At 46.1% G+C, this 18,295-nt stretch overlaps 2 protein-coding genes and 1 long non-coding RNA gene across 3 annotated transcripts; 2 read left to right on the top strand and 1 right to left on the bottom strand.

The window, feature by feature from the left end:
- On the top strand, positions 1 to 5,058 carry LOC136758343 (uncharacterized). The gene is made up of 2 exons (XM_066712602.1): positions 1 to 4,200; positions 4,425 to 5,058. Exons 1-2 carry the CDS (start codon positions 1,752 to 1,754, stop codon positions 4,427 to 4,429), a joined length of 2,454 nt encoding a protein of 817 aa, XP_066568699.1. The 5' UTR covers positions 1 to 1,751; the 3' UTR covers positions 4,430 to 5,058.
- An 85-nt stretch (positions 5,059 to 5,143) lies between these two features.
- grwd1 (glutamate-rich WD repeat containing 1) lies at positions 5,144 to 8,937 on the bottom strand. The gene is made up of 7 exons (XM_066712614.1): positions 8,663 to 8,937; positions 7,427 to 7,544; positions 7,145 to 7,322; positions 6,778 to 6,991; positions 6,404 to 6,546; positions 6,038 to 6,235; positions 5,144 to 5,646 (listed from the first exon to the last, which is right to left on the bottom strand). Exons 1-7 carry the CDS (start codon positions 8,895 to 8,897, stop codon positions 5,332 to 5,334), a joined length of 1,401 nt encoding a protein of 466 aa, XP_066568711.1. The 5' UTR covers positions 8,898 to 8,937; the 3' UTR covers positions 5,144 to 5,331.
- Positions 8,938 to 12,156: 3,219 nt separating this feature from the next.
- On the top strand, positions 12,157 to 15,255 carry LOC136758359 (uncharacterized). The gene is made up of 3 exons (XR_010819961.1): positions 12,157 to 13,069; positions 13,232 to 13,494; positions 13,582 to 15,255. It is a non-coding gene; the product is annotated as an uncharacterized LOC136758359 (long non-coding RNA).
- The last annotated feature ends 3,040 nt before the right edge of the window (positions 15,256 to 18,295 follow it).

The raw sequence follows: 18,295 nt of genomic DNA on the forward strand, positions 1-18,295 counted from the left end.
CGGACCATAGTCTGTAATGGCCGCCTTGTCTTGTGCTACGTGCTGCGGGTTCGACTGTGCGGACAGAGAGAAACAGGTACCCGGGCGCCGGGGAAGACTCGCACAGAGAGGAACGACCATAATATAATCACGACATAGCGACAACTTTGGCGTCCTGCTCGCGGTCCTCCTCATTGATGGATTTGCGCTGGATACAGTAACCCTTATTGTCTCGGCTCGAACCCTAGACTGCTGTAATGGCGGCTGGGAGGTCCTATAATGACAATGATAATAATTCTAATGATAATGTTCTGGAACAACAATGAGGATAATTGTAATAATGAGGTTCTAGAATAACAACGATAATAATGACAATAGCAAGGTTCTAGAATAAGAATAATGATCACAAGAGCTGCTCCAATCGAACCCCTGCCGCTCGCCTATATTGTGATTTCTATGAGTTCATATTAGTATTGTTGTCGTCATAATAATAAAATCTGCCGTTTACCCCATCAGTTTTATTTCCCATAAATAACGCGACTAATATTATTTTTACGGGGATATTTACATAGAAATGTTATCATTATTTTCCATGTACTAATTGTGTTGGAATTGTTCGTACTTTGGCGGAGAATGTGTATAATTATAAGTAAATGTGTTAGTGTGTTTTTAACAGTTCGTTCACATTTTCCACCCGGCGAATAAGTATCCCGGGTTCGAATGGGGACGTCCAATTATATTCTATTATACGGAGAAAGGTGTCCTAATACAGCGGGTCCACACAGATGTACACACAGAGACGCGGTACACCGTCTGTGTCGCTGTGTTTCAGTGTAAATAATCTCGCGTTCGGTTTAAAATACACCATCCGTCATAAAACCGGATTAACCCTGTAATGAGACGGATGGTACATGGTATCTATAACCCCCTGCGTTGTATCAGTGTTAATGAGCGCTGGTGTCTCTACCGCTGCCGCACTGAACACTCGCACACTAACGAGACACAAGTAAATAGACGGTGCCTGTCCTGTGTGTTGCGCTGCGCCTTGTTAGGCTAGAGCCAGGTCAAGTTTAAGTTGAAAACACTGCACACTACTGCGTTACTCATACTGATGATACTATTATTGCTGCTACTATCACTGTACTCATAATATGATCTGATACTACTGCTATAACTGCTAGTACTACTACTATAACTGTACTCTTACTATTAGCTGATACTGATACTATTACCATAACGGTGCCAGTATTAAGGCTATAACTACTTCTGCTGTTAGTTTACTAGTAGCTGATACTGGTACTACAGTAACTTTACTAGTACCACAATTATAACTACTCCTACTATTAATTGGTACTGATTATACTACTATAAATGTACTAGTACTTCTACTACTATAATTGTACTGCTGTTATTAGTCTACTATTGTTTCTGCTTTGGATGCTGTTACTAAAGTGGTTACTAGTACTACTAATGCTTTTACTGTTATTATAACTTAACTACTATTGCTACTACTTGTTCTACATGTTTCTGCTACTGCTGAACAGGTTAGCAGTACTACTACTATAACTACTACTGCCACTACTACTACTGTAATACTATTATTATACCTGTAATACTGCCACTACCACTGTAATACTATTACCATGACTGTAATACTGCTACTACTACTGCGACAGTAATACTGCTACTAGTAGTACTGAACTAATTAATACTTAATAATACTACTATTATAGTATTCTAGTAATACTCTACTACTTCTAGTATTACAGCGAATGCTACTGTGTTGCTGTGGTTACACCGAGTGTTTATTCTCTCTCTCTCCCAGTTTCTCTATCCGTCTGGAAGAGTGTGGGCAGGGTAGACTGAGGGAGGGAGGGAGGGTGGAGGGGACAGACAGAGCAGAACAAGGGACACTGAGGGACAGAGGGAGAGACAGACAGGACTGCGACTCCAACATGGACAGTCCTGACACCCAATTGGCCCAGTCCCCCCTTTCCTCCCAACAGGCAACCAGCCTGGCCAATGGCGACGCTGCCTGGCCCAGCAGAGCCCGCCCACTTCTGGCAGCCAGCCAACTGCACATCCCCTCAGCTCTGGGAGGGCGGGCCCAGCTGTGGATCCAGGAAGTCAAAGGGGGAGGGGCAGGAGAGGAGGAAGTGGAAATCGTCCATCCCATCGACCTATCCTGGAAGTCCTCCAGGGCTAAGCCCCGCCCCCAGCCCAGCCCCTCTGCCTGGGATCAACCCCTGTGTCTGAAAGTGGAGGGGGGGAAAGGGAGGGAGGGAGAGCCAGAGAGGGGAGGACCCCCCCCCAGCAAGATAATGGACAGCAACAGGATAGCGAGAAGCTCCCACAGCTACTCTACAGTCAGCACTGTGAAGGAGGAGAGAGAGGAGGTCTCTATAGAGGGCAGGGAGAGACCGAAATGCAAAAGCAACACATTGCAAACTCCAAACATAGAGAGGGAGGAGGAGGACCAGATGGGAGCCCCCCCATGCAGGAAGAGAGGGAAGAGGAGGAGGGCAGGAAGGAGTGTAGGCAGAGGGGTTTGTAAAAGTCAGGGAGGAGAGGAGGATGAAGAGGGAGTGATGGATCTGAGTCCACTAAAAGAGGGACAGAAGAGGGAGAAGAGTGTAACCAGGGAGGAGAGAAAGAGAGAGAGTGAGGAAGAGGAGGAGGAAGTGGAGAGAGAACTGGAAGACTCTGAACCCCAGGAATGGACTCTCACCCTCTCCCTTTCTCCCCCTCCATCATCCCCCTCTCCCTCCCCCTCTCCTCCTCCTCCGTCACCCCCCTCCCCCTCTCTCTGTCCTCCTCTGTCATCCGCCTCTGTCTCTCCTGGTCTCTTGCTCATAGACGACCTGGGAATCCCCTACACGCTGGGGCCTAGTGGCGAGAAGCTGCCCCAGGTGACCCTCCCCCAGCCCCGCCGCCGCCGCAAACCGAGAGCCAGGCTTCAGTCTGCGGAGCAGGCCAATGCGGAACACTTGCCGCCTCTCCCCTGCCCCTCCTCCTCGCTTGCGCTCCCTTGTTCCCTCGCTCCAGGAGTGGGAGGAGGAGAGGGAGGAGAGGGGGAGGGGGAAGGAGAGGAGGAGGGGGAGGTAGTGGCGGTGTGTGTCTCAGATTCAGACGCTGACACAGAGACAGAGCCCGAGGCCCTCTCTGCCTCTCCCTCCCCTGATCCCTCTCTCTTGTGCTCCATCGCCCCATCCCCCTCTCCTCCTGCCCCTCCTCCTCCCCTCCTCCTCCTCCTGCCCCCCCCTCCCCCATCATCCAAATGCTCAAAAGCTTCCCCCCACCTCTCCACCTCCTCCTCCCCCTCCTCTCCCTTGCCATCCTCCCTCCCTGTCCCCCTCTCCCTCCCTCTCTCCATCCCCCTCTCTCTCTCTCTTCAGGCCGTGCAGTCGACCACACCCTCTCTGTTTCTTGTGCTCTCCTCTGTCCCTGCTCCCTCCCCATCCTCCTCCTCTTCTTCCTCCTCCACTCCTCCTCTCATCACCGGCCCCAAACAAGGACCCTCACCTCTCTCCCCCTCTTCCTCAGTCAAAAGGATAAAATCCTCTCCTCTGCCAGCCCCCTCCCCTTTTGCCAAACCTCTCACCTCCCCCTCTTCCAACTCCCAACACCCTGCCCCCTCTCCCTCTCCCTCCCTCCCCTTTCCTCCTGCCACACACTCCAAACTCTCCCCCTCGCCCTCTGTCTTACCCCCTGCCCACAAACGCTCCAAGCCTGCCCCCACCACCCCTTCACCATCACCATCACCCTCGCCCTCCCCGCGGCGCGTGCTGCTGTGCCAGGTGTGCGAGCGGCCCTTCCTGTACCTGTCAGACCTGCAGCGTCACTCCATCACGCACTCGCAGTCCAAGCCGCATGCCTGTCCGCACTGTGGCAAGGCATTTAAGCGCGCCAGCCACCTGCAGCGGCACCGGCACATCCACAGCGGCCAGCGCCGGCACGCCTGCCCCCTGTGTGCAAAGCGCTTCCGCGAGCCGGGCGAGCTGCTGCGGCACCAGCGCGTGCACACGGGCGAGAAGCCCTACCAGTGCGCCCAGTGCCACGCCCGCTTCGCCGAGCGCAACACGCTGCGCCGCCATGCCAAGAGGAAGCACGGAGAGTCGGGGTCGGGTGCAGGGGTGGCGGGGCCGGGGGCGCCGGACCCACCTGAGTGGTACAGCAGCAGCAGTGTCCACAGCCAGGACAGGGGAGCCCAGGCCGACCCAGGTCAGTGAGGGCAGGGTGAGGGGGTTGCATAAGCTTTGTAAGTCACCCTGTATAAGGGCATCTGCTAATAAATAAATAATAATATTATAATAAAAAGCACTAGTGTCTGTGCAGGTGCATCGTGGGTAACATGGTTCCCTTACGGTCAGTCCACAACTAGCCAGACACAACCTCCCTTGAATTCCCTTCCAGCTGCAACTGTTTGCTCTGTTGTGTTTTGGCAGAGTGACGACCGCTGGCGGCGCCCCAATGGGACTGGAGGATATCCACACACTGGGGCACACAGAGACACTCACAGACACACTGACAGCGCTCTCCTCTCTGCCTGCCCACTGACCCCCGGCTCTACACTCGAGACATTCCTTCTCTCACATCTTCACACTATAAATGATCAACTGAATAAGTCACCTGTTTCTCCTTCTTTCACTCCTCCATCACACTGTATAACTGACCTGTATCTTTCTCTAATCTATTACACTGTATGTAGGCATAACTAAGATTGCAGATCCTAATATAATGGCCAGACTGTGTGTGTGTGTGTGTACCAGGATGTTGTGTACAGTGTGCAACAGTCAGTGTGTATATAGTGGAATATCCATTAGGCTGGCCCACTTGTGTGTATATATATATATATATACATATATAAATACTGTGTACATATTTGAATACAGGCCACATCTGTACAGAAAAGGAAATGTTTGTTTTTTCTAACTGAAATCTGTGAAACAGATACACTACAGTCAGCACTGTGAAGGAGGAGAGATTGCTGCTGTGATTGGCTGACTGGCTGTAACTTCCTGTTTGTAATGGAAATTAAAGATTCTGTTGCTTTGACTTAATTAAACTTTTTTAAATGAATGTTGTGTATTGATATTACTTTACTGGCATCTGTTACACTGATACTGGCTGACAGAGGAAGGAGCCGTAACACAAAGACAGGAAGTGATGTCATTAATTGAAAATTTATTATGTACACATGGAGATGATGACTGGAGGAGAGACTGGCGGAGAGTCCTGCTACACACACACACTGCCTTTCCCCCTCACACTCTCCACTCCCCCTCTACACACACACACACTCACACACACACACACACACACACACACACACTCTCCCTCTCCCCACCTCTTTCACACAGAGATCGTCCTGAAAACATTGAAGCCGGACAGAGCCGTAGTGACCAGTAAGCCGGTCAGCTGGGGATGCCAGTGTAGCTCCTTGACCTCCGTCTGGCCCTGGTGCAGAAACAGCACCTGGGGGGGCAGCTGGGCGGTCGTCACCCCTGACACCTGCCCAGAGGGGTCACCGGACTCCACGGACAGGTCCCACTGGCTGACCACGTCGTCCGCTGCGGCCGCGGCAAAGACCGAGGGGTCAGCAGGGCTCCACTGGACAGAGGTGACCGGGGCCGAGTGCTGCTTGAAGCTGGCGACTGGACTGCCCGACTGAGTGAGAGAGAGAGAGGGTTAACACAGGACATTAACACTGACTGACTGGACACTGCAGCACATTAACACTGACTGAGTGACTGGACACTACAGTACATTAACACTGACTGACTGGACACTACAGTACATTAACACTGTCTGACTGGACACTACAGCACATTAACACTGACTGACTGGACACTACAGCACATTAACACTGACTGACTGGACACTACAGTACATTAACACTGACTGACTGGACACTATAGTACATTAACACTGACTGACTGACTGAACACTACAGCACATTAACACTGTCTGACTGGACACTACAGCACATTAACACTGTCTGACTGGACACTACAGCACATTAACACTGACTGACTGGGTAGAACTCCATCCGTCTCACCTTGAACTGTCTCAGGTCCCAGATGTTCAGCACTCCGTCGTCCCCCCCCGAGAGTAGGAATGGCTCGGTCCGGTTCCAGCTGATGACGTTGACGTCAGACGCGTGCGCCTGATTGGCCGTGAGCATGCAGGCCCGGGAGGGTGGGGCACGCACGTCCCAGATGCGAATGGAGGCATCGACCGAACAGGAAGCGAACACCTGGGAGAGACAGGAAGTGAGGCCACTGGCAAGCTCTCCATCTCTATCGGACAGACACAGAGAGAGAGAGAGAGAGAGAGAGAGAGAGAGAGAGAGAGAGAGAGAACACAGACCCTCCCACTCCCACTGTCCAGCCCTACTGTTCCACTCGTCTGATTGGCCCCTTACCGTGGCTTCTGTGGGCGACCATTGGAGGTCCTCAACGGAGTGGGTGTGGCCTGTGAAGGGACGTTGGTCTACACTCCAGGCTCCGCCTTCTTTGGGCTCCCACAGATGAATGTTCTTATTACAGTCACCACTGAGCAGCCTACCTGGGAGGAGAAGGGAGCGTTAATACACTGCGGCTCACGAACACCGTCTGAACACTGTGGTTGAATGACAGACACAGGTGAGCGCAATGGAGAGAGAGAGTGAATTAAGGAATAATGTTCAGAGAGCGATAGATGGGAGGGGGAGAGAGACTACAGCACATTACAGTCTGCAAATACATAAATAATAACTAACACAGAGAGAGAGACAATAGTGCACCAATCAAAGCTCACCAGGAACCTTTGCTGACCAATCAATGGCGAAGCCCTCAGTCATGTGACCTGCGAAGCTGTAGAGGGGCTTGGCTTCATTCTGCTGCTGTCGCAGGAACGTCTCCATGGCGGCGGAGCTGTGCACCGCCTCCAGCTGGGGTCGGAGGTCAAAAACCTCCACCTGACCTTTCTCTGACCAGACAGCAGCCAATGGGACAGCTCCAATCTGGGTCACCTGACCGGGGAGAGAGCGAGGTTAGTACAGTAAGCACTGATTGACTGATGAGACAGAGAGAGAGAGAGAGAGAGACAGATGTAGTGGGAGTGAAAAAGGAAGAGGTGCAAGAGGTAGAGAGATGGAGAGAGAGACCGGGGGGGCATCACTCACTCTCACTCTGTTGATCCCTCCATAGTGAGGCACCATTGCCAGCTCCAGCTGCGGTTTCCTGTCCTCCTCCTCCTCCTCCTCCTCTTTCTCGCTCTCACTCTCACTCTCCTCCTCCCCCTCCTTCCTCTCCTTCCCTTGCTCTGTGCCATACAGGTTGTACATCCGCATCACCAACAGCCTGAGGGAGGGAGGGAGGGAGAGGGAGGTTAGTGTAGCAGACAGACGCTGACTCACTGACAGACACACTGACTACAAGAGAGAGGAAGGGATGGGGGGCTGTACCGGTTTGCGCTGGCAGTATCCGCCTGAGTCCCAGCACAGAGGAGGAGAGAGAGAGGGAACGCCTCCCTACCCGTCCCCTCCTCATCACAAAGCACATCAAAACTGAGACATGGAGCACCTGAGAGAGAGAGAGAAACAGTTAATGTAGGCCCCACAATATACTACAGTACATTAACACTGACTGACTGAACACTACAGTACATTGACACTGACTGACTGGACACTACAGTACATTGACACTGACTGACTGACTGGACACTACAGCACATTAACACTGACTGACTGACTGGACACTACAGCACATTAACACTGACTGACTGGACACTACAGTACATTAACACTGACTGACTGACTGGACACTACAGTACATTAACACTGACTGACTGGACACTACAGCACATTAACACTGACTGACTGGACACTACAGCACATTAACACTGACTGACTGGACACTACAGTACATTAACACTGACTGACTGACTGGACACTACAGCACATTAACACTGACTGACTGACTGGACACTACAGCACATTAACACTGACTGACTGGACACTACAGCACATTAACACTGACTGACTGACTGACTGGACACTACAGCACATTAACACTGACTGACTGACTGGACACTACAGCACATTAACACTGACTGACTGACTGGACACTGCAGCACATTAACACTGACTGACTGACTGGACACTGCAGCACATTAACACTGACTGACTGACTGGACACTACAGTACATTAACACTGACTGACTGACTGGACACTACAGCACATTAACACTGACTGACTGACTGGACACTACAGCACATTAACACTGACTGACTGACTGGACACTACAGCACATTAGCACTGACTGACTGGACACTACAGCACATTAACACTGACTGACTGGACACTACAGCACATTAACACTGACTGACTGGACACTACAGCACATTAACACTGACTGACTGACTGGACACTACAGCACATTAGCACTGACTGACTGACTGGACACTACAGCACATTAACACTGACTGACTGGACACTACAGCACATTAACACTGACTGACTGACTGGACACTACAGCACATTAACACTGACTGACTGACTGGACACTACAGCACATTAACACTGACTGACTGACTGGACACTACAGCACATTAACACTGACTGTATAGTCGTGCGAGGTTACGGTATTGAGACAGTGAGTTCAGAGGTTCACTCGACTCGGCTCTGGATGAAACACGCACCCGTCTGGCACTCGTGGTACATGCGGTACGCAGATCGATCCATTTCCAACTCCTCTCCCGGCCCCAGAGGGTCGATGCCGGGGATGTAGACCCGAGCCTCTCCCTCCCCCTCCGCCGCGTCTCCCTCTCCGCCCATCCCTTCATCCTCGCTGTCGCTCTCCTGCTCCTCCATGTCTTCGAACTCGTCTTCCTCCTCCTCTCGCTCCGGCATGCCTGTTCCTCCGGGCGCCGCCATCTTCAGAAAAACTTAAAACTTTAAGCGACAGCAGTGCGCAGGCGTGCTTGCGAGTGACGATGAATGGGGGCGTGTGACGTCACTGTGCCGCCTCGCTCTTCCTCTGCATACTTGGCGCCATCTTGGTCTGGGGCAACATCCGGGTGTTATGATACGGGTGAAGCGCCTGTATACAGTCACAGTGAGGGCGAAAGCGGAGTCTCCTGCTTCGTGCGTCATTGGCTCAAACAGAACATGTTACATCACTCTCACAATCAGTCAATTAACGATAATTGAGCCATTGGGATCATATCTGTATAGCATTAATAAAAACAATATTCAGTATTTTACCCGATAACTGAGGAGCCAGATATATACATGTTAAACTAACCATCAACAAGGGACAGTCTCTGAAGATGTCCCTGTATGCAAGACGGGTCTTTTTTCCTATTTGTTTGTGTATGTATTGCATACATGTGTGTACCTATACACTGAACACTTTTAAGTCAAATGTAGTCTAGTTCAGTTGCAAACTCGATAGCTAAGCCAGCTCCACCGCTTCACACAGCCTCTTCAGTTCACGTTAAAACGGATCCCGTAAACCCAGCCCATAATCGCCAAGGTCTGCAAGTTAGATTTCAAAATTACAGAAAACCAGTGTTCTGCCACCAGGTGGCGCTATGGTGTAAACGGGAAAATGCGTCTTCTGCCCGGGGATTAGCAGCGCCTGACGTGCCTGTAAAACAGAACAGAAAGTGCTTTTTCTTTTCTGCCCTTTCCTTTCATGGACCCAGCTGTGTTTCCTTGTCGTTGTGTCTTTCTTGCCTGTTCTACTAGAACCGGTCGATCTGAACAGGAGAGCAATTCAGTTTAGGACAGTGAAGGACAGCCTAATAATGACGTAAGGTCATCTTTTTCGAATATGATTGAATTAATGGGATCAGTGTCCAGAGAAAGATGTTCTGTTATCGATAAGTGTATTGTCCGCAATGTGGTTATTATTTAAAATATACACCACCGGTCAGAAGTTTTAGAGCACCCCCATGTTTCCAGTTTGTATTGAGATGTAAGCAGTTCAATTCCAGTGAATAAGCTGAAATGGTACAGAGGTAAGCGGTAAACTGACAGAGGTTTAAAAAAAGTTTAGGTTACCAAAACCTGAAAAATAATGTCCATTTCAGAGTTATATACTGTTACTCCACCCTCTCAAGCATTGTTGGGCAGTGTGACGCAGCTCCTGTGCATGGAAGTGACGCTGTATTCCTGCAATGCGCACATCGTTTGAAAGCTCATTCTCTCCCGCATCCGATTCACAGTGTCCGTGTTGCCCCGTCATTCAAGCCCGGGGGGGAAACGCGCAGGCTGCTCCGGGGTCTCACCGAGACGGGCACTGTTCACTCCGTTTCTATCGGATTTCTTTGCAAGTAGGCTTGTTTTGATCAGAATAGCTTAACGATGAATCCAGTATATATTATTCAATGTTCTATCAAACACAGAAGTTCAGATACAGTGATGTGAAATCGTTGTGTATTAGTACACTGAAGAGTTTTCCATCTTGACATGTTGAGCTCTCTACAGGTGTGTGTTGCTTCCACCAAAACGTGGATGGTCTTGTTTTGATCAGTAGACTGTCTGGTTCCAGGATATGTCTTAATTGTCAATATTTCAGGAGATTTTGTATTCCTACAAAAAAGGATCCAAGTATCCCTCCACCCCCCCATTTCAGAATGCGGAGGGGGGGCGGGGGCATAAAAAACACATTTTTCACATCAGAGACTGCTTCACATCATTAGGAAGCTGGGAGTCTCAGTTAAAACCAAGTTAACATTTTACTAACTTGCATGAGATTTGTCTAGCTATCAAATTAAGACTAATCTATGTTTCGACTTTTTTAGTACCGTGGAGACCCCTTATAACGATCACGTCCGTTGTTTTATTTATTTTTTCCATATGTTGAAATGTATGAAAAGACCCAAATGAACACTATAAGCGGAGCACTTGATCACTATAAGCAAATTATTTAAATAGCATTTGTATAGGAACGATTCCGTCCCAATTTTTTTGATCCATATAAGCGGTTGATCAATATAACCGTGATCGCTATAAGTAAAATATGTAAAATATTTGAAACATAATAAAACACACACCTCACCTGTACTTGCTTCACTGTTTATGCAGCTTTCTCTGAGAACTGCAAGCAGAGACGACCCAAATTTGAAGATAAAAAGCTTCAACTATCTCCATTTCTTCTGAAACTGTTTATCCTGTCCAATCATCCCATCGTGGTCCTTGCATAATGCAATAACCATTGTGAACATAAGCTGCACTTGTATCAAGTCACACACTAACTAATCGAGCAAACGGTTATTATAACGCAGTGGCCTTAACGATATATTCACCGAGGTAAAATTAGTCTACTTTTTACTTTGAATAAACTCCTAAAACATGATGGTAATAAACGAGATGTAATGCTTGGTTCAGCGATGGACCAGAACACAAGCAACATTATATTAAGTAACAATATACACGAGGTGAATTCAAACAAGTGCTACACGAGCACAGATACAGGGGTATGTGATTTGGATTTGAGGCTTGAAGTTACTGTCAATGATCAAACTGTCAATATATATATATAAAAAAACAATGACAGCGACAGTAAGAAACCCGCACCGAGAGCACAAACGAACGAGTCGGAAAATGAGTGCGTTGGACGAGATGGGGTAAATGCATGACTGACGTCACAGATCCGGGAGATAATTTTGTTATTTCTATGTAAAGGGAATTACTTAGATTGTTTCTTTTAACAGCACAAACCGGCACAAATCGAGCACAAACGAATGACACCGGTTTGGAGCGATTTGAGCGAGATGGGGTGGAGAGTGACGTCACACAGCCCAACAAAGAATGCTTAATATCTCAAAGACCAAACCAGCACAAACGTTCATTTTTGCGGCACAAACACAGCACAAATGAATGGAATAGTTTTGGTGATTATTTAATTATATGGGGTGCCAACTTCACGGAGGTCCCACCAGAGTATCCAATGGCAGTTGCCTATTAGCATACCAAGTGACAATGCAGCCCTCACTCCGCTCTCCCACATTCAAGAGTAACGGCTCACCCGTTCCCCTCGCCCGTACCTTTCTCATAGATTATTATTATTATTATTATTATTATTATTATTATTATTATTATTATTATTATTATTTCTTGGCAGACACCCTTATCCAAGATTATTATTATGGATATGGATTATGGATTATTATGATTAACTCCTCCCAACAGAGACAGACTGTCTCCTTACTCATCTTCATCAATAGCTTTTGATATGCTATTGATACAATACTGGTGAGCAAACTGTGTCCTCATCAACCTTTTGTTCCTATTGATACCAGGGACCCCACCTTTGCTCAGCCATCTGCGTTTACCTTCTGTGAATCAGGACAATACCCAAGAACATTTGGGGAGTCGATTTTAAACTGTGGAATTTTATCATGGTGGAATTTGCCCAGCTTCAGCAATTGCATTTTTCCTTACAAGAAATAACAGCAAAACTCCTCTGTTAAAACAAGACAGTCAACTCTGCCTGTTTACAATTTTTCTCATTTGCTAAGACACGCTTAATGAAACTGGGATCCACTTGATCTTCATAATCACCTTCTTAGCACAGCAGAAGTCTTCTCTTGCAAATGTCTTAACACTTAACACATTTGTTTCACACATTTTTCATGCCCTTTGTCAAAACGGTTACCACAGCTCTCATTGAAAGACCCCAAACTCTATTGGATTAACTGCATGAACAAAAGGAAAACATCTATTCAGAGCTGATAGAAAGTCATTGCATAATTATGAATCTCTAATGCACCTGTGTGAAACTCGTTTGCACAACTCTTCAACCAGCAATCAGTCCTCATCCATCTATAAAAGATTCCACCTCTGTGTTTCTATTTGCAAGCATGGATCAAAGAGGCCAAAGGCATGGAAGGAGAGTAAGAGGCCATGGCAGAGGGGCCAAGGAAGAGGAGTTTGCATGCGTGGTGGAGGAGCTGCAGCAAGAGGAAACAATAGAGCTCAAGGTTCAAATGAAATTCGGCCAACAATTATTGACCATATCATCAATCCTGTCTTGTCCTACCCATTCTGAGTTGGAGCACTGTGGCATCTATTGTCAGGCTTTTTCGGAATGAGAACAGGTAAGTCACAATGTTACTGTACACCACTGTGTCTTTCAGCTTTACTGTATTGCCCTGTCGGCAGAAAAAACTGTGTCTACAGTAATGCAGATGTTTCATCAATCCAATTTATGTGATTGTCATAATGTCAATTTTGACATGCTTTTTGCTTTTACTTTATAGAATCCACACACGGGTGGCAGAGGAAAGATCTTTAGTGTTGAACAGGAGGCTGCCATTGTAGATATGGTCGTGGCAAACAATACAATCAGACTGCATGAAATCCAGGCAGCAGTAATTGCTGTTCTGGGAGCATTTAGAAATATTTACAGAGCGAGTTTGGCAACTATTGATCAAGTCCTTAAACGAAACCATGTCCGAATGAAGCAGCTGTACAGAGTTCCATTCCAAAGAAACACTGACATCATGAAGGAGGCAAGATTCCAGTAGGTACAGATTTGTTATTGTAATGCCTTGTTATATCATACAGTTACATGGAATAATTTGCTTTATGAATTTGCTTTTTTTCTTAGAGAAAAATTGAGCTTGAAGCTGAAGGGGCACATCACAAATTAATTTATGTGGATGAAGCCGGCTTCAACCTCTGTAAAGTGAGGGGATGTGGGAGGAACATCATTGGGCAGAGGGCCACTGTTACAGTGCCAGGTCAGAGGGGCGCCAATATCACCATGTGTGCTGCCATCTCCAATGATGGTATCCTTTGCCACATACCAACTATCGGCCCAAACAATACAGAACGCCTCATCACATTTCATGATGCACTGAATGAAAGACTGGTTTCACCTGAAGAGAGAGGGCTGTTGAGGCCTGGCATGACTCTGTATGACAATGTTGCCTTCCACCACTCTCGCCTGGTTTGTAGCACAGCCCTGTATGATACTCCCTGCATACTCTCCTTTTCTGAACCCAATTGAGGAGTTCTTCTCTACTTGGAGATGGAAGGTGTATGATGACCGGCCATATGAGCAGTTGTCCCTCCTGGAGGCAATGAATGCTGATTGCCTGGCAATAGGTGCAGAGGACTGCCAGGGATGGATACGCTGTGCAGGGAGGTATTTCCCTCTGTGCATTGCAAGCGAAAACATCCAATGTGATGTTGATGAGAACCTGTGGCATTATTGTCAGGAACGAATGGACTAAATGTGAAGTTCTGTGTATTTCAACTCTTTATTTTGTTTTTTAGATATTCCACCCATATGTTTCCTTTGTTTTTTTTTTTTGTTTGTTTTTACAGTATTCAGCATTTCTGAGTTTTGAAAAGTATCATATTGATAGCTGTATTTTTTGTATTTTGTTTTCCATTGTGTAATGATTGATTGAAAGAATATATTAATTTGACCACAAGTTGTGGTGTTTGATGAAAATATTTGCTTTTGTTGCATGTTTTTAATGTTTTGTGAGTGTTAGAGCATTTTGCAAACAAAATTTAGTCATTTTGGCCAGTGAGCTTCAGTTTTACCCTGTGTGTTAACTGTCTGGAAAATGTGGTGTCAGAGTGGACAAATGTGTTTAAGCAATCGAGAATGTTTATTGATTTCCGCATCTACATGACAAATACCCCCAAAACAAGCCACATTCATAATCAGTGATTATGCCTACTGTATATAATCGATGTTAGGAGAGCAGGACAGCCCAGTCATTGCCGGGGTGTCAATGTACATCCTTTGTATGGTAATCATATAAGAACATAAGAAAGTTTACAAGCGAGAGGAGCCCATTCGCCCCATCGTGCTCGTTTGGTGTCCATTAATAACTAAGTGATCAAGGATCCTATCCAGTCTGTTTTTGAATGTTCCCAGTAGTCTAGATGGCGGCATCACTTACTATTTTGACAGCCGGAAGTCCCACCCTCCCTACGTACCATAGACCGGAAGTCCCGCCCTCCCCTGTGAGCCATCTTGGATGATATCGGCCATCTTGGATGGCAGCCATTTGTAAGGTCATTGGTCATCTGGTAAGATGGCAGCCATCTTGGATGGTAGCCATTTGTAAGGTCATAGGTCATCTGGTAAGATGGTAGCCATTTTGCTAGTGTGACATCCATCATGGTGAGGGTCCGAGGGTACCTCACCCTGCTGGTGTGGAGGTGTAATGTTTAAAAGCATAAACTGTGTTTTTAAGGTTATATTGTTGTATGGTACTGTTTTAGTAAATTAAAAAATACAAGTTTTAAATACACACATATATATTAGGTTATAATGTTTTATGAAACTGTTTAAGTAAAATAAAAAAAACAAGACTCAGTAAAATATGTGTCAATGACAGTCTTTTTATTGTGACCAATCTAAACATGACAACATGGTATCAGGTCAGAAGTAGACAGTGAGCTTAGATACTGACATGGGTGACCAGTGATCTCCCATGCCCAATTCCTACAGCAGACAGGAAGAAACAGCTGAACTGTACTGCACAAGCAACACCCTCAACCTTCTTATTTGCAAGGGCAGCAACACAGATCATTGCTATTTTGTCTAGCACAGTGTAGAAATTGGACTTGGTCATGATAGGGATGGTGTTTCCAAAAGAACTCTGGAGAACTTTTTGAACAGCTGTAAAAGCAGGTACACCAGGCCGTGGATCTTAATACAGCATTCTCTTAAGCATGTTGGGGAGGGCATCCACTGTTTTCACAATATTCTCAACTAGCAATGTCACATTAGGATTACCAGTATCATACAAATCACCAAACTTGTGAGCTATTAGAGTGAGGATGGAATCTTCAAGCAGAGATTCCTCAAACATACGTATACGTAACCCCACGGCAGCAGTTTTCTTTCTCTGAAAAAAATATATATAATGTCTTATTGCACAAAAAATGTACAGCACACACAAACAGTATTTTATGCATGTTTGTAAAACATCTTATAAGGCTTATTATTTATAACCTTCTCAACTAATTGTATCACTTGCTCATCTACACTTTCCAACAAGTCACTGAACCATCTTGAAGGTAGAGTGCATGTTTCTAAGCTATGCAAAAGAGATTTCACTTCTTTCTCAGTCTGTCTGGTGATGCATAGCCCACATAGGGCACGTGCAACACATAACACAACATTTAGCAAGCAGGTGACACTTATTTTGTCACATATAAGAGCGACACTACTCCAGACACTCCCTTGCTCGTGATCTAAAGTTAGACAGAGATGCTGTGCTTGGCTGGGGTCTCCTATCAGACAGGCCTCACACTTATCAACTAATTCACGGCCTATACAATGTTGTAACACTAGTGCGATACTCCCCTTTATGGTGTGTGTCATAACTAGTGTTACATGATCATCATAGTTTTTACAATTATATCTTGCAACTTCCCTGTCTGAATCAAAACTCTTGTGGGTTCTAGCAAGGCAAGAACAGAAGCATGCAATGTTCAGTCTTGTTCGGGGTCTTAAAGAGTTGACAGAGGAATCAATACCACTGGTGTCAGGTACTCCATTATTCTAATGAAGAGAAAAGAAAATTACACTTAAAACTGTAATGAGTGTCGGTAAGTAAAGAAGTACACAACTATACACAGTTGTAGGACCTCTATATTTACCTCTCTTTCCGTTGATGGTCCAACTCCATCATCAGTGTCTGAGGTTTTATCCTCACTGCCCTGTTCATGGTCCTTGTCATCATCTTCAGACTCATCACCAGTGTTGACACCTTCGTCTTCATCAGACATTGGGAGAGCATCCCTGGGGCTCGGAGGAGGAGCGCTGACACCACTCTTTTGATAAACATACAAAGACGAAAACATGCATTTAGATTAACTTTTCATTGAAATTCATATATACACACATACACCCTAACAGCATGTAAACACCGGCATAAGTTTAAACTTAATAATAATATTCTAAACATATTTTTTAAGTAAAATAAAGTGTTACCTCTTTTGGGTCCATGTCTTCCATCCGTCTTAATTTTGTGTTAGGCGCCCCCGCATCTTCATCAGCAGCGTGGTTGCTAGGGGGTGTCTTCTTAGCTGGTGTAGCCATAGTGCGCTATGGGGGTTTCCACCGGTTACCGCAGACCTGTTCTGTCCCGAACGGGTGACTTGTTTTCTGTGTTTACCAGCGGGTCTTTATACTGTAAATGATGGGCGGCGGCTCTACAGAGGAGGAGGAGTGTCGGCGGAGTTGGGTGCGTGTATGGGGCCACGTGGGTACAGTCAGCATCTGTACACATTAGGCTCGTGTCCAGAACAAATATGTGATAACAATTTATCTCTTCAAACGGTCACCTCACCCAGTGTGTACATGTTGTTTTTAACGTGAGACCATGACCATAGCACGCATAGATACAGATGTCTGTGGGAGATAAACTTTATTGGAGTGAAATAGACACCCCCAACATACGGCCCCCAACTGAATTCTGTAATGATAACAACATTTTTGGCGGTTTCCTGGTATGTTATGTGGAATACAATTTTGTGTGATTCTTAGAAAAATTATGAAATACCATTTTGCACCCCCATAAATAAGCCGCTCCAAGCAGTTAATTTTACACATCCGATATAATATATGAAGGGACACACTCTTCATAATGGCATCTGATTGGGGTACATTTGATGAGGAAGAGCTAGTAAATGCGTTATCATGTATTGATGGTAAGAATGTTTTTTATAGTAATAGAGTTGGGTTTAAAAGTGTTAGTATATCATGCATAGTTCATGGTTTGTATAATTTAAGGTGAAACACCGGCCTTGGAGAGAACCAAGATATTACAGCACAGAATAACAGAGCCGAGACTGTCGGGCCGAGCACCCCGCAGGGGACCACGGAGAGTGGAACTCACAACCCCCAACGCCTACGTCCCGAACAGCGCCTTCCAAACCGCAGGAGACACGTGTTCTGAAGGTGGGCCAAAGCAATGTGTTTAATGGCCAGTTTTATTCAGATTTCATGGTATGCCATAGAACAAGTTGTTACATATTATGAATTAATTACATCTTCTAAAACATAATAATGTGTAAATTTATGGGGCCAATGTTTGTTTTTTGATTTGACAGTTGTCAACGAGACCGTGTTTAACCCACATAACTACACACTCCCCCACCCACCCCAAGTCACAGAGCAAACTTTGAATGGAGGTGTGTAACATTCACCGTTTTTTACCAATGTTATTATTATTATTATTATTATTATTATTATTATATTTTTTATTTTTTCGAAATGTAGTGAAAAGTCACTGGATAAAGTGTAATTGACATGTTTGTTTTATTATAGCTAAAAATGCGGCACAGCC

Source organism: Amia ocellicauda, chromosome 1 (genome assembly GCF_036373705.1).
Source record: "Amia ocellicauda isolate fAmiCal2 chromosome 1, fAmiCal2.hap1, whole genome shotgun sequence".
NCBI lineage: Eukaryota > Metazoa > Chordata > Actinopteri > Amiiformes > Amiidae > Amia > Amia ocellicauda.